Source organism: Leptonotus elevatus, chromosome 21 (assembly GCF_054856555.1).
Source record: "Leptonotus elevatus isolate MCC_2025b chromosome 21, RoL_Lele_1.0, whole genome shotgun sequence".
Lineage (NCBI taxonomy): Eukaryota > Metazoa > Chordata > Actinopteri > Syngnathiformes > Syngnathidae > Leptonotus > Leptonotus elevatus.
Window position 1 is genome coordinate 16,668,222 of NC_141259.1, and position 17,303 is coordinate 16,685,524.

General features: G+C 41.8%; 1 protein-coding gene across 2 annotated transcripts in view; it reads right to left on the reverse strand.

Annotated features, from left to right (window-relative positions):
• drosha (drosha ribonuclease III) overlaps positions 1-17,303 on the reverse strand; it is a 129,831-nt gene that overhangs the window by 49,047 nt on the left and 63,481 nt on the right. For both annotated transcript variants that reach the window (XR_015092195.1, XM_086066504.1), the window contains exons 25-29: positions 15,436-15,593; positions 8,505-8,610; positions 4,901-5,042; positions 1,666-1,748; positions 4-107 (exon numbers count right to left, since the gene is read on the reverse strand). Coding sequence is in view for 1 of the 2 variants with exons in the window: in XM_086066504.1 (XP_085922630.1) it covers positions 4-107; positions 1,666-1,748; positions 4,901-5,042; positions 8,505-8,610; positions 15,436-15,593 (593 nt within the window). In the remaining variant the exon portion in view is untranslated. The remainder of the gene's footprint in view (positions 1-3; positions 108-1,665; positions 1,749-4,900; positions 5,043-8,504; positions 8,611-15,435; positions 15,594-17,303) is intronic.

Genomic DNA, 17,303 nt, shown 5'->3' on the forward strand with positions numbered 1-17,303 from the left:
TACTTGTAGAGCGGAATGTCGGGTTCCTTGCCCTCAGTCCTCAGCGTCAGGCAGCACTGCTGCAGCTGAGACTTGGGGTCGTTCCAGTCCTGGTTGAGAATAAACTCCTGCAACACACACACGCACACACACACACACACACACACACGCACGCACACACACGCACGGCCGAAAGGGGAACACGTCATGACAACAGCCTCCTTTTAGAGAGCTAAGAAATAACAAACTCTGCGCTTTGCACTGGCTTTTATTTCATTTCTGCCCCCGTGACCACCCGCCCCCTCCCCCCCCCCCTCCCCCCGCCACTGCCGGCCGCCATGCTAGCACTCTCCATCTGGTCTTGGTTGCGCGGACAAATCACAGGCTACTTAAGACAAAAGCCAATCCGCGTCCAGAAATACGAAGCGTCTTGCTCCCAGGTGTGCCGCCCCGATACATTTCCTTATCCAGGGGGGACTTCTAAAAGCTCTTCCATTAACAGGAAGCAACCTTGTCATAAAACGGCAGACTTTGAATCCAGAACTGTCTGCTCCTATTAATTTCCCACAAAGAGTGCTTCTGCTGCCTGCTCTCTCGCTTTATTGCTCCCAACCTCTCACAATCTGCCGCGGCGCACTTTGTTCCCCTTTTTTCTGCTTCCCACTTCTTCATCTCTTGGGGGCGGCGGCAGATTGGAGGCTGGAGTGCGTTCGCTCTCCACGCGTAATCACCAAAAAAACGAAGAAGTCATTATAAGGGAGGGCCCTTCATTGTTTCTCTGTTTCCGGCCAAATTGGATGAAAGGCGAGGCCGCGCGCCGGCCGCCGCCAAAACTTTGTCTCTTGCAAGTGGAAATGAGGCGACCGCCACGCAGAATCGGGGGTTCTCCCCGGAGAGGCTCACCGAGACGGCAATTAGACCGGCACAGCAGACCGCGGCGGAGGCTTCACAGGAGGAGGCCGCCGCCTTATGTGGCGCTTCGTCCCCGGGTTTTGCGGCTTTCCGACGCCATTAGCTCACGTCGACGCTGTGCAAGCGCGCTTCGGACGCTCATTTGCACGACAAAGCCGCTTGGAAGTCGGCATTAGTGTTTGCAGTAAAACGGCAAAAACACCCGCTTGTAAAAATATAGTACGAGTGTTTTGTTTTGGAAAACACTTGAGGACCAAAACAAAAATGGAGGACCACAGTCATGTTGTTGCTTTTGACTTTTTGGTACATTTAAGCCAAACTATGAAAACAAGTGTGACTTATAAGCCCAAAAATACAGTGAACAATTTTTGAAACCGGCTTAAAAACTAGAGGGTAAGACTTGTCAGACTTGCACCTCTGATACTAAGCCAGAAGCGGACTTCACCTCCAAATAACGCATCGGACCACCCCGCAAAATCCATCTTATTATGAAAGCGGCTCGTCTTGCGCCACTTGTGGAAGCGGTCGTCGGAATCAATGGCAAAAAAGGCGACTAACAAGCCAATAGCAGATTCCCGACACCGTCACGATCCCCATTGAGGACGACGAAAATAGCGATCTCAGCGCCGCACGGGGCCTTTGCGTCAATGTTCGCACCATTAGGCCAGCGCCATTAAGCCCCCCCCCCCAAGCCCGCCCGCCTCACCCAATTGGGCTCTCTCAGCGGCTCATTGATCAGGCGCCGGCGGTGGAAGCCTATCAATAGGCGCTCACCTTCAGTCGGGGGAAGAAGCAGACGTTCATGAAGGTGTGCACGAATTCCAGGTCCTTATCAATGTAGAGTGCCGCGATAAAAGCTAAAAGAGAGAAAAATTATTTTTTTACAGTGTTTTCCTGGAAGTTGCCAAATTGCCACCAAATAGACGTCAGTAACTTCCGCTAACAACACAGGAAGATCCTCCCTGACATTTGTCAGGATGCAGCACTTGAAAACTACTTTCTTAACACCCATTACTATTCTCCTATTAGCCAAGGATTTGGCACCATCTTGTGGCGGAAAAACGAGAACTGGTGAGTTTTTCCAACGGTAACTAGCAGTTACTTCCAAAGGAAAAAATGTTTGTGAATGGCAAATCTCGAATATGAGGGGTTTAACTTTATTTTTATTTTAGATTTGAAATTATCGTGAGAAAATAAAGAAGAAAAAAACGATTTTTAAAATAAAAAGAAAATATGCCTGAATTTGGGCCAGGATAAATCCTATTATTTAGCATAGCTCTGAATATGTCAATTGACCAAGGATCAAGTTGAATTGTTTGCTCAGCACTTTGCTTCCAGTTTAATGTGCGGAAAGAAGTCAAAAGTGAAATGGAGATATAAGCTGAGTCTAAGTGTGCACGCGGCCTATTTGAAATGGAAGTTGCATCTGGCCATTAGCCGCCCCATAGAGGAATGATGGGTAATATTTGAGGCGGGGCGGCCGTAGCCGCGGGGCGCCGCCGTTCATATGCGGAAAAGAGGCGCGCGCTCCTTTTTCCGAGCTGACCCTCGCCGCCTCCTTCCCGCGCTGCCAATTACGATGGCGGCCCGACGGCGCGATCTGAAAGGCAAACGATGGGAGGTGTTTTGTTTTTATCTTTTCCTGCATCACTGATGGCTACTTTCTCTCTTGCTGCACTCGCCACGAGATTGATTCTCAGCATGCTGCGCCACTTGATGATGATTCTCCTTTGAGCTCTACACTCCACTTGCAATTCTATTCTTCTATTCTAATATATATATATATATTTATTTATGCTACAAATGTAGCACATCTTTCCATAACGTCACATGGTATTACTTATGCATGCACAATTGGAAAAATAAAAGTATTAAACATTTGTTCGACATTATACCAATACATTGGAAAATGAAGTCAAAACATAGTTTATTCGTAACTTTTAAGATGTATTATTATGCATGCAGTGCATGATTTAGGATCACCATTTTTCCCCAAAACGCAACTGGATATGCATAAGTAGTACCCCGTGGCATGATGGGAAAATGCTATGTTTGTAGCATTTAGCCTACAAGTACGTTTGAATGTACTTGCCAGGCAAAAATGTTGAGTCCACATTGGCGGTGCGACGCTTTTGTATTCAATAAAGTTCATTTGTTGGAGATTTTGAAGTGTTTGGTACAAAACCATGCGGCGACAAAAAACACATTTGCTACCGTATCAATGCAAGTGCTGAGCGGGAAAAACAATAAGATTGTAGATTTATATAGTGGCTTTTGAAGGGACCCCAGAAGACTTGAGCATAGGGCTGACATGGCATGATGAAATGTTCCAACGTGTGGGGAGCATTAAGTGTTCGGACTGGGAATAAAATATGAGCGTATCAGCAAATGAACACAATAAAGACAAAGTATTTTTAGCCAACGTATCATTAGTGTGATTGCGCTTTCCATGCAGTCGTTTGTACAATTGTGAAGGGAAGCAACACGAGGCTTTACTAAAAGCAACTAATGACAACGTTTACATGACGCAAGTCCCACACGAGAGCTGCAAAAAATGAAGATTTAACGACGCGTCTCGTCAGCAGCCTAAATTGGGCACTTGTTTGTCCGTGAATCACTCGCCGCATCTTGTTTATTGTGCCAGCCAAATCGTTTTGAGTCACACTCCAGGAACGGCGCGTTGGAAAAGAAAATATTGAGCAATAACGAGCTATTTAATTAAAAGCTATTGAGTGCAAACGAGTTGAAGCCTTCCAGACATGATGGAGAAAAGTTGGCGCTTGGAAACTTTTTTGTTTTTTGAACGCTTCCTAATGTCTGTGCTTATTTGAACGGATGGCGTCTGTGCATATGCACACAATCAATATCGGGCCGCTGAGATCAATAAGATGTAAGTTATTGGAGATGCTGACACCTACAGGAACACATTGCAACAGCGGGTTGCTATCTAACGACTAAACAAGCACATTATTTGATCTCTCAGCTGCAAACTTGCACATTGCAAGTGTGACCCTTTCAGATCTTCAGGGGCTTTTCAAATTGCTAACGTGGCAGCATGACAAGCTGCTCGGCATTCTCTTCAGTTCTGAGGCTGCATCAAAGCATTCTGTATGCTCTCAAATAAAACTTAACAAAACACAAAAACGTATGAATACGTCTTTGGGACACTTAAAACATTTAAAATAGAACATATTTATACGTTTTTGGGAGCAAATGAGTTAAAACACACCGTTTTCCATATTTTACAAATCAAATTCAACTTTGCTTGTTTTTTTTTAAGCCTAACTCCAAATGACCTGGCCCATGTGTCAAAAGTTTGTCCGCTCCTGTTGTACTTACTGTCAAGCACAACATCACTTATTTAGCGTTTTCTCCAGCAATGCTCTCGCTCTCTCCTGACTTATTTGTGACCATCGAGGCTCACATCAGCAGCTGCGAGGAGCTTGCTGAGCCTGGCTGTTCTTCACCACGTTTGTATTTCCACCTTCAGGGTTGACGTACTGTACCATGTTGTCACTCTCATGTTTGGGCTCAGACGGTAAAACCGCCTTTTACGGGTTTTCTGCAGGTAAGTCAAATTTAAGGCTTTTTAATGCTCCTTTAAAATGAATTTAATGCCTCCCTCGCACATATACATACATACATGTATGCATACACTGTTAAAATACTAGGGCTGTCAGTTGATTGATTTCCATTGTTAACTCACGATTAATCACAAATTAATCACACATTATATGTACAACAAAATACTTTTTTTCCAGTTTTCCATACACAAATGTGGTCGCATCTTTTAGTTCATTGTTTTTATAGTAGATCATTCATCAAGTTACAGTTAGCAGATATGGTTAAAAGGAGTGTGAAACATTAAGTCACGGATTTGTATTCAGGTCATTTCTGCCACTAGGTGGCATTAGTGTTTCATGTTGGACATTGGTCACAGGAACAGTGCATTTTTTTCTTTTCAAATTCCGAGCAATTGGTATTGGGAATTGTGTGTGTTTGTACGTACACTCCAGCAAGTCAGCCAGGGTCTTGGTCCGAAGCGCCACCGGCCTCTTGGTTTTGTCGTTGGTGATGGCGAAATCCTGCATGCCGAGCTCCTCCGCCACTTTGGCCTGTGTGCGGTTGTTGACCAGCGAGCTGCGCAGAAGCTACCGCAAAACACACAAAGTTTCAACAAGTGGTGTCACATGCGCTTGAGTGCTAAACTAGATGCAGTGGTGCGCTGACGTACAAGTGACCTCAATTACAATTGATGAAAGCCGTTGCTTGGTTGATATTTTGCTTTGTGTTACAAGTCATAATTTCATGATATTCGTAAGTGACTCAGTCATATCAAACGGAACAAAAATGAAAACACCCACAAGGTGTCATGACTGGAATTTATTTTAAGGAAATTAATAGTTGTGGAATGCTAATCTAATTCCAGCCACTTCACATCAACTGTATATCAGAATCTATTTATTCAGTTTACCAATGACATCTGCATATGTACAGTATGTTTTATTTATATACACTTGTCACATACACTGCTGCCGCTCGCTCTTTCTGCTCTTGTTCCTTGCCTGTTGATGTAAGTGTTATCGCATATTTCCAATCTCGTGCTCTGCTCCTGCCCAATTTGCCGTGGCGTAAAATGTCAAGGCAATTACGACAAAGCCAGTCCAATTCCAGCAAACATTGTGCGGGCGTGACGTGAGGCCAAGGAAGAATTAAATGTAGGATTTTATTTACTTGAAATCAGTTAAGATCAGAGGCTGCTGAAAATGGCCGCTTTCCTGAACGATTTGGCCTGATCGTGAACAATTTTCATCCAACCTGGCCCACGAACGCAGACTGCAGCGTAACCCGCACATCGGGTTTTGGTACCAACCAGCTTCTGAATGGGAAAACGTGCGCATCTGAACAGCCCAATAACGCTGCACGTGAAATTATTCATCACGGACAGAAATGGTAATTCTCCAGTAAATGTTTCGGGGAGATTGCGAGTCGCTCTGGTAAATATTGCATGCTTGACTCGCGGCAGAGCGGACGGCGTCGTGTTCTGCCGGCTGAGGTACAACATCCACGTCCCCCAAAAGGAAAAAACACAAACATGTTAAATATAGCTGCAAGATGCATACAAGAGGGAGGCGGCGGGGGAGCAAACAGAATGCAAGATGATGTGAAGCTCTCTCGCTATGTCGCCCGCTCACACACACACACACACACACACACACACACACACACACGCGCACACACTAGTTGAATAGGCGCTTTTATTGAAATCCATTTCAGATGTAGCTTATCTGGATGGCTGCGGCTATCGGGCCTCTTAATGCAGCCTTTCAACAAGGCTGACGTCAGGCCTTTTTCCATCTTGCGAGGAGCATCTTCCAACCAACGGGAGCTCTTGTTCGCTGCTTTCAGCCCACTTCAAACGCCGCAGCCCGCAGCTGATAGTCGTCGCGAGCCAAGAGAGAAACGCTGATGCTTGCCGGGTAAAAAAAAGAAAAAAAAAGCTCTTAAAAATGGCCTCACGCGCCTTTCAAAAGGTGCGATCGCTCGCTTTTGTGCCACGCAAAATCGAGGCGCTTCGCTTTATCTGCGAGACACTTGACAGCCTCGGCAGGGAAAAAATGCCGACAAAGACGCGCGACTGCAAACCTTGGGAGGCTTCGGTCCCGCGACAATTGACGAGGCGCGGTAAAGTAAACACTGCACTCCGGGGAGGAGGAATACTTACCTGACTGACAATTTTGGACTGAAAAGACTGACAGGAAGTACAGAAGTGAAAAAAGACATCACAAAAAAGCAGCAAAGAGATCAACAAACGCGCTGATGTAAAACGTGCGTGTTTGTGTGTGACAAAGGTGTCAAAAGAGCGCCGGTGACACAAGATTCGCAGGCGAACAGCCTTCTGTTGTTGCAAATGTCTGACGGAAAGTTCAACAGATCCGTCACTCCACAAAAAAAGAAAGCTGCCAAGACATTTGTCACGCATGCGGAGGCCAAATGTCTTCACGCGGGGAACTACACGAAGGGCGTGCGAGTGATTTACACTGCCAGGATGTGATGTCATCAGATATGGCGTTAACATCAACAGACACACTTTTAGATCTCACGCACATGTCTGACATACACGAAAATGCTTGCCCAACATATGCCAATGGAACAATAATTTTTTGTTACAAATAATTCAGTACTTAGCATTTTTTTTTTTTTTACCCCCCCCCAACCACCCAGGAAGAAAGACTGCGACTATAAATAGTATAATTTGTCTATGAAATTGTTGTGAGTACGCCTCTGCAGTGGAGCTAATATTCTTTGCACTCTCTGACAATGAAAGCGCCACTGCCACCTACTGTAGTGGATTTGCAATTACAATTTATTCTAGTAGGGCAAAAAAACACACACAAAAAACAAGCATGCTATTTGAAAAAGGACTGCCATAATTCAAAGTGTGTTCTCGCTAATGCACACATTTACAGTTACGGTCTTCTGCGTGTTAAAAGAGTCAACGTTGCCCACTTTGCGACTCTAGCGACAATTTTTGGGCAACTAGCGAGTCCCATTCGCGCTAAGAACCAGACATACGCAGAGTCATTTGATTTATGACAAGAAAAGCCGAGTGGAATGGAACAACAATGGCGCTGATCATTGCCAAAGACATTTTTTATGCGTTTATCCTTGTTGGAAATATTTGACACGAGTTATGTGCTCTCAAGCTACAAATATTTTGCAGCGGTCGACTTGCCCGAGGAAAAGGCAAGTTTCACATCTACAAAAAAAAAAAAAGTTCACATTAAGCGATTTGCGTGAAAATTGGTCTGTCTAAAACAATTTGTCTGTTTTGTTGTTGTTGTTTTTGACCAATTCTCATTCTCTTAGCCAATGAAATGCATCAGAATATTTATGTGAGGGTGATGTGGGAACTTTCCAACATTTCCATGATTTTTTTTGGAGCAGTCATGGCAGACGCAGACTCGCAGGACTCGTCAACAGTGATATATTATTCAGACATACGTTAGTAGACAACAAGGATGTCGAAGACTTCGATGGCACTGAAATGGAATAGAAGACGAATACATACTTCACATGTTTTGCCAGGCCAAAATGGGTTAAATCTATTCAAAAGAGTCTGAAGCAATAGTCCCCATTGGAAATAATGTAAGCTTATTGTTTGCCATTTTCGTAACCTTGCTCCGATTTCTATCTTGAATTTGAAAGTCTTTTTCTCCATCTTTATTAAAGGGCAGCCACTTGGCTCCGTCGCAACTTATTGAACATCCACAGTCAATAAATAAGCACAAAAACTTTCAAAATGGTTGCTTCCGATAAACGGGGCAGGGTTGACGCTGAATGTCGCTTACTCAACAAGAAAACACTCAATAAAGTTGCGCTTGGGACGCTTTGTGTGAGGCTGCATTCCAGAAATAAAAAAAGAGGGCAGGCCCATCAGTTTTGGTAATGACATTTGGAGTAAGTGCTGCAAAAAAGCTTAAGAAAAATCCAAAACACACATGCTGAGTTAGCACATGAAATCTCGTGATTTGCCCACCACATTTGCCACAGAAATTTCCAATGTAACGTGTACATGCTCAAAAAGAAGCGAACGGGCGAGTCTCTCTTACTGTCAGGTGTCCCTCGTGGTGGTCGGGGAAGTGGATGAAGAGATACTCGGTGGCCACCAGCTGCATGATGGAATCCCCCAGAAACTCCATCCTCTGATTATGGCCCCTGGAAGGAGAGATGGCGGCAACACATGGAGTCAATATCCATAAACAACAAATGTGACTAATTGGGTGGTCTTGTGGGGGGAAACGTGACAACTCCCAGACTGCTTGTGGAAAAACTTCTTCTGACTTTGGATTCAAGTTGACAGTGGAAGAGTGAGATGCCTCCACAAAGTCGGAACATTCCGCTTTTTAACAATTCACTTTCTGGCAGCAAGCTTCACAGGTAGGCAGGCTGGACGTGCACCCCTGCCACGAGCGCTACCGTTCGGACCATCCATTCACGCCAATGAAAGATCAGCGTTGCAGATGTAAGGTCGCTTGCAGACAGCAGCACAGCAAGCCATCCATCCGCCCCGCGGATGCTGCTGGCTGGAAGGAAGGCGAGGATGAGAGAACAGGATGAGGAGGTTGACATCGGAGACGGAAACATGTCAGAGGTCGCTGTTGGGCTTTCTTTTATCCGCTGTCCAAACGTGAGCTACTTCACCGATTCCCAAGCCCTCTGCCGTTTTGTTTAAAAAATGTTGTTTGTTTAAAAACGTCAAAACACCTAATATTTCATAGAAAAAAATGACATCGCCATGGTGTCAAAGGTAAGATTGAATCATTATATGCCTATAATTAAATGTGGAAGGGCTTAAAATACCGTGATAAAGAAGGGTTGGGTGAATGTGCATAGGAAACTGTTGGAGTTCAGTTCCTCCAACAAGATTAAAAGCCACTGGTATGCGGTTGGTAATGAGATGACGATGAGATGACGCAGATGACGTAATGAATGGCGAAGGTCGCACACAAACAACATCTGATGTTCAACTGGAGTCATGCGGTGAGTCAGCGGTCGGCGCTCACGGTCATTTCTTGCTTGCGTATCCGTCAATACATTATTTTGCCGCCAAAAGACTTTTCTCACTCTTGTTTTACAGTTTGAGCACAAAATATGAGCATCAAACTCATTGTTCTGCTTGACATGTTTGTTTTCACAAAGTAAAGCTTCTTATGTTCACTTTTGACATTTTTGGGTAAAAGAAACTCGCGTTCTACTGCTGGTGACAAAAGAACGGAAAAAAGTGAAAAGACAGTCTGCTCTTTCATTTGGTAGTTTTTAAGTGTAATTTAGTTTTGAGCACTGATAGGAAAGTAATAAGTGATATCAACATCGTATGTAGAAGTGATCTGATCTTTGTATGTTGAGGAGGAGCTACGTTTAGCCGGGTTGTTAGTTGAACTTAGGTCTTTAATTATTTGTAGTTGGTGCAATTCAGAGGTGTACTATTATATTTTTGTGACATAGCGTATTTGTTTGGTGGTAGGCCATGATATTTTTCTCATGCAAAATATGTGCCTCGGCTCAATAAAGGTTAGGAAACAGTGAGCTATTAGGCTAGCGAGGGACGCGTACAATTGTCAATCATATTGAAATGATGTCCATCACATAATTGAGGCCCTACTTGGAATTTATTCAAATCCCTGGAAATGAGTTTTTCTCTGTTTACCTCAGGAAAAGGAAGTGAGGCGCCCCACTAGCCTCTGCATTTATAGGAATAATTGCACGGATTCTTTTCTCTTTTTCTGACAACAAATACTTGGGCTTCCATTAACTTGCCACATCTTTAATTAAGTCTGATAAAGTCCATTATTATTTAAAAAACAGTCGAATGACTTTTCCTCAGGGCCACATCATTTTTTAATTAAAATCAGCTCCAAATGATTTATTTTGTATCATATCAAAGTCCCTGGTGAGTCACGCCTTGCACTGGGGGCGTGTTCAAGATGCAGGCTTCATATTTGCAGCGTCCGACGGTGGTCCCTCATTATTTTGCATTTCGTTTAGTATATTTGTTTTACATTTACTGCCATCCGGTGACATTTCTTCTTCAAGGTGCAAAATCACAAAAGCACACAAAGGCACTAATCATCGTCATAATCTCGAGCAGTGGCTCTTAACCCTGTTGGAGGTAATGAACCCCACGCATTCATCGAACCCTTCTTGAATGGAAAATACAGTGATTTTTTTCAAATTCATTCATAGGTATAGGGTTTACTGGTGAATAAACGGAAGAGGGAGAGTATGCTTTTCATGGAATCTGGCTCTCTTCCCCTTGAACTCAGAAAGCGTTCAGTTCTTGTATTCCCCTGGCAACTTAAGGAAGGGTTCCTTTAATTTTGCTAGATGACTAGACTCGAGTTGCTCAAGTTGGCATCGCAAATCATGCAGTCACTCAACTCAACTTTATGTTTACACAGCATGTTAATAATAGCCACCGCCATTTTCTTCAGATGGAACCCATGGGAAGCAGAAACAACGGAAACAGCAGAGGCCCCGGAATTGAACCCTGTGGAACACCATACGGTCCGTGATACATGTCCTTTCTTATGGCACATGTGCATCCAATATTTGAGTAATATTGTATTTAGAGGAAATAAAAGCATTTTAACTAACTAATTTAGTGGGAAAAACTCTTAATTGACTGCAAAACTTTTGGCAGACTCTTGATCATGTAAACCTCATTAGCCGTGATAAAAGAACGGTAAAAAGACACTTAAGAGGATGCTCCATGCTAAAATGACTAGTAGAAGTGGAGAGGACCGACAACAGTTTTTTAGAAGCAGCAGCAGCACATTTCCAAAGCAACAAGGGGAAGAGGAGGCAAAGGAGAGGGGGAAGTGACGAGGCGATGGAAGCGAGGGAGAAGCGAGGTCAGAGAGGAAGGCTTTGCTGTGTGAAACACTCGTCCTTTATTCACTGGCACAATGCGGCAGCGAGCTGGAGGGGAGAGATGGGAGGAAAGTGCGGCGCTTCCGCTTTGATGTGAAACACCTTCATCAGCTCGGGTGAAGAGAAGAGAAGAAGATGAAGAAGAAGAAGAAGAGGAAGAGGAGGGGGAAGTAGATGGGGAGGCAAGCTGCTCGCTGCAATCATCGCCATTTTTGGAAGTCAACTGAGGATGAAGACGACGAGCGACTGCTTTGATGAAAAACTGTAGTGCGGCAAAACTAAAAGATGGCAGACTTCCGCCTAGGCCCAACAACCTTAGACATGCCGTCTGAAGAATAATGACATGCCGGGAGAGGCTGTTCCACCCCAGCCCTGTTGGTGGGAGTAAAAAAACATTGCAAAGTGAGTGCCAACTGCCATATGCAGCAAACGGGTTTTTTTCTGCTCCATCTGCTACCCACACTTGGTTCTGATTGCAAGAAAAAAATCTAAATAAAATTAGATTTTTTTTTTTATTCCTCAACAGCAAATTAACAAACGGACGATCTGACTAACAAATAAACAAATACATGAACAGAGGAACAAACTACCAAATAAGCAAGCAAACCAATATACAAATGAACAAACTAGCATACGAAGTAACTAACCAGCATACAAACTAACTAACCAACCAGACTAACCAGCAAACTAACAAAATAGCATACAAACTAACATATTAACTAAACATCATACATACAAACTGACAAATTAACAAGTCAGCACGCAAACAAACTAACCAATCAGCATACTAACTAAAAAACTGGCATACAAACTAATCAACCAGCATACAGACTAACCAACACACCAAAAACTAACTTACCAACCAGCATATAAACAAACTAACCAACAAATCAACAATCATACTAACTAGCTGGCTAGCTCGCTCACTCGCTCGCTCACTTGTTGCCCTGGTTGTCCCAAATGCCAGCAGACTAATGGCATAAAAAGTAAACAAAATGAAATCTTGCATCCACACAAAAAGGTAATGGAGTCATTATTTTAGACATGGGCAATGTATTTTTCATCCAATCTTAACCACAAAAAAAAACGCAAAAAATACGCGCACACAGCTTCTTTCTTGACCTTTTTCTTTTTTTTAACGACCCTACAAATCAGCTGGAAAATAAACTAATTGGCTAACAAGCAATGCAAATATAACCTTGAACCCTTGTGCTACCATGCCAATAATTAGCTTCATAGCAGACGTGCCTTAATACGATTTCCTGTATAAATGAAGATATACTTTTCAGAAAACTAGTTTGGTTGCCAAGTTGACGGTGCACTGACGACAGCCGAGCTCGAAAGGCCGGCACCCAGAACTGGGGCGGCCTCTCCACGGGGTCACCTCCCACACTCGCCATTTTTTAGGTCAGTTCTGGGCGCCAGGAGAGAGGTTCAGAGGTCAGCCGGCGTCCTGTCTCCTCATCTGCTGCCTACCTGATTGTCTGACCTCTCTGTGTCTTATCTCACCTTCTACTGCTTTTTCTTCTTCATCTTCGCCTCGCCTTCACTGCGGCTCGACCCACTTTAAGGTAACCTTTGCCCTTTTGGGAGGTTTGCAGCTTCCAAGAACATTTCCTCTATTTAGGTCGACCTACCTTGGGCCAACGTAGTGCTAATGAACACAAAGAAAGAGTGAACCCCCGCCTATTTGCGCTTTAAGATTCACAAGTTCCCACATATTTCTGTGGAGAAAAAAAAAGTTGCTGACAAAGTGCTGGATTAATAGGAAAGTAGTAAGTGGTTTCAAGGAAGAATGTGATACAGCAGATTATTATAAAGCAAGATTGAACTTCTTGGCCCGAATTCCAAGAGGTATTATTTGGTGCAAACAACAAGACTGCTCAATTCCAAAAGAACACCATTCCTACTGTGACGCATCGGATCATGCTTTGAGGCGGTTTTGCTTCAGGCGGACTTGGACAAGATGGATGGAATTAGGAACAGTTCAAAAAGGCCAATCAGAGAAAGCCAGGTGAAGCTGATTAGAACAGCGGAACCTCATTTGAGCTTCTTCAGAGGAACTTTAAATGGTGGCAGATGTGTGCTGACTTTCATTGAACGAGTTTGAATGTGACGAGTCTAGAAGCGCGACGATTAAACGATTAATACTAATAAATGATCAAATTAATAGATAACTATGTTTGATAGTTGATGAACTGTTTAGATATCGTTTTGAATTTAAAACTGTCCAAATATGTATTTATTTATTACGTATACTGTATATTAATTCATTTTTTTATTTTTTTTTATTTTAGTTTTGTAGTTTAATTAAATTCATTCTTAATTAATTCATTCCTTTTGTTTATTTAAAATATTTTTATTTTATGAATATATATATATATTATACATAAGATTTTTTTTATATAATAAATATTTTCTGATTTCTGTAGTCCTCCATGAAAGTGGACTGATTATCTTTGTTTTGAACCAAATGTTTTTTTAAATTGCCAATTTTCCTCACATTACTAACCAAACCAGTAAGTGAAACATTATTTTTTGAGAAAAATAAATAAATAAATAATAATAATAATAATCTGAAATAAAAAGCCATATAATCAGCCACATTGTTTTGTTTTCTGGAAGTAAGTCCTGCTTGATGTGTGTTGAATGTAGCGCGAGGGTAGCAAAAACATACAAACAAGAAAAGCAAGCAATTACGTTGTGCAGAGCGGCCATCTGCCAATAAGATTTCAGGTGTGTTGCTAACGCTAATTTGCTTTAGCTGTCAAAGTCCGGACTGCAAGCGAGTTAAGCATCCGTTGCAACACAAACAAGAGCGAACTGTCTCATTATCAGCTTTCCAACACAGAACGCAAAATCCATTCACGGTAACAAGCTGCCGCACAAAGACGCTTGTTTAACGAGAAAAAATAATAATACTGAGATCAGCGCGGCCTTGGCGGGAAACATTAATTAACAGTGAATAATCATAGACGTAATCACAATGTACATGTGTACTTTGTTTACTGCGTCGACACAACAAAGATGCTTTCAGCGAGAGAATGATGACAACGCCAGATAAACGTGCCCAATCGGATTATGTAGCAGCCGTAAATGGACAACGGCGAGAATGAAAAGCATATTTCACGTGCTGCTTCTGTGCGGGAGGTCGAGTAGCACTCAGCCACGAGGGCTTGAAAAGAAATATCTGTCCACATCAAACGCATTCTCTCAAGAGCCTTTTGTCCAATCAGGAGGCTGGAAATCGCAGCTGACATGCTCGTGTTTTCTGGTGGAACGTTTTGCTTCAAATCCTTCCTCCATATTGTTTCAAATTGATGCCGAAAAATACGCTCTTGGACGTACGCGTGCTCCATTGGACTTAACCATTCGAGGAGCTCGACGGTGTATTGTTATGGAGGACCAAAATTGACATTTAAAATAAATTAATAAATGAAAAAAGAAAGAACAAAAGAAAGAAAAAAAGAAAGAAATGATTAAAAGTGAAAATAAAAGTGGATATAAAAATATAATTCAAAAATTTAAATATATATATACACAATATTAAATGAATATAAATGGAAATAAAAACAACAAAATATATATAAATTAATCAATAAATAAATACAAGTAAAAATAAACACAAAATAAGAAAACTAATTCAAATATTAAAAATAAACAGAAATAAATACAAAAATAAATATTAGAATTAAATAGAAATAAATTAAAAAAAAATTACGCTCTCACATTTATTTCATGCTGCAGACACTGTCAGGTTGAAATGTTATTCAAATGAGGGGGCGGTCCTAAGCGTGTTTTGGGTTGGGCTCCGTTGCGTTTTTATTTATTGTTTGACATTTAATTATACTTATATAGTTATTTTGTATGTTAATTATTTTTAATCTCGTTTTTCTTTTTTGTATTTAGTTTTACTTAATTTATTTATGAGTATTTATATATATATATATTATTATTCGTTTTTATTTCAATTTATATTTATTTATTTTTATTATATTTTTGAACTAGATTTTTTATATCCGTTTTTATTTTCACTTTTAGTCATTTATTAATTTTTTAATGTTGGCAGTTGCGGTCCTCCATATATTATCGCGTTGAGTTTGCACTTACAGTGTGAGGTGGTTGAAGCCCACCGTCCTCAGCGTGAAGGCTCGGGCCAGCAGGCGCACGTGCGTGAACAGCACCCCGATGGACTCCTCAAAGTTGGTCAGCTTCAGCAGGACGGGCGACGTCTCGATCAGCTGCCGGTCCGTCTGAGGCTCCTGGACCTGGTTGCGTTACGTCCACAAACAGGATACGATCACTCTCAATACACTGACAACAATATCAGCATCGGACATTTTTACAAATCTGAAGGCCGATCAAGCTGGCATCTCACTGAACGACAAATGTTTGTGTGACAATTTTTCACTGCTAGCTTTGTTTGAAACCTTTTGACGAAACCTGACGAAAACACAAAATGTGTTACGTTCGCCGCTTAGTTAGATACCAGCTCCACTAAGAGCAATTTAAAACTGGGTGAAAGTTCATGGAACTTTTGATTTATGGTTTTAATTAAACTTTCTCTTAATTTTCTAAAATATGTTGCTGACACTGAGAACTTCCTGCACTTTTTGCTTATGTTTGAAAATAAAACAAAAATGTGTGAAAAAAATGAGAACATTTTGGAAAACTTTAGAGATAGGCTCTACAAAATAAGACATTCATGTTATTTTTTGAAAGTTTTATTTTTCCCATGCATTTCAACTGCCATCAGTTATATGTGAGCTGGGCCAGTCCTGCAAATGGCAGTCAAAAGATTAAAAAGAAATAAAAAATAATAAATATATTGCACCGTCTTCTGATTGAATCAGTGATCTTTTTTTTTTTATTTTATTAACTCATTGATCGATAATCTGTAATTGGCCGAAAAATCCTGATCATGCAACGCCTACTTTCTAGGGATGGGTATCGATTCCAATTTCCTCAATCAAATCAATTTCGATTCACAACAATTCAGTTTGATTCGATTTTGATTTTTCCCGATTCGATTCGCTTCAGTTCAATCCGATATCGATTTATTATGGAACATCAATTCTCCACCAAAAAAACAATAAATAATAAAAGTAAGACGTTATAATTAGTTAAGTGTTACACAAACATTGACATCAGCAAGAATGAGATGAAAATATGATCACAATTCTAATTTAATAATTATTCTGTATTGTCTTTAAGTCAGGTATTTCATAAATTTAAGAAAATACTTTTATATTCATGTGAACAGTAAATTTCATGAAAACAGTACGATAAAAAATCTGCCTTTAAAATTCTATTTTCTCCTGAATTTATGGGAAAAAAATGAGATATTTAAATAATCGATTCATGGTTTTATCAATTGATATTGGGCTTGAAAAGGAAAATCGATTCAATATCGATTATTCGGTTTTTTTAAGCCAGCCCTACTACTTTCCAGCAAATCACATATCTTGTTGTGCTTCTATTTTTTTCCCCCCTCAATTCTTTTCTAACTGGGCCAAAAGGTCTCAAATGGAGTAGATTTGTGTCTAGTCACAAGCAGCAACACCACTGGGAGACTCCTCCAAGTGCACACAGAGCGAAAAAGCAACTTCCTCAGCGCAGTAATTCCCCCTGCGAGTGTCCTTAAATCAAACATGCGCCGCTTCGAGTGTGTGTTTTCCCTCCGCCTCAAAACAAACTCAAAAGATGGGCAGCAGATGGAATCGGCTACTCATTAAGTGCGAAGTCAAACAGTTCCCACTTTCCTTTCGCCGGCGCCAGCGACTCAAAACACTCCATTAATATTGCCATTGCCTCAGTTACACTTTAGCGAGGAGATCAGAGCCTTGATCAGGCTTTAAAGGAAGCTTTGCTGGCCACTGCAGATTGTTCTTCAACGTCAGCCCCGGGGCCCGCCGGGGCCGGCAAAAGGCGAAAAAGCAAGCTGCGGCGGCACCGGCGCTGGCTGCCGTCGGTGCTCA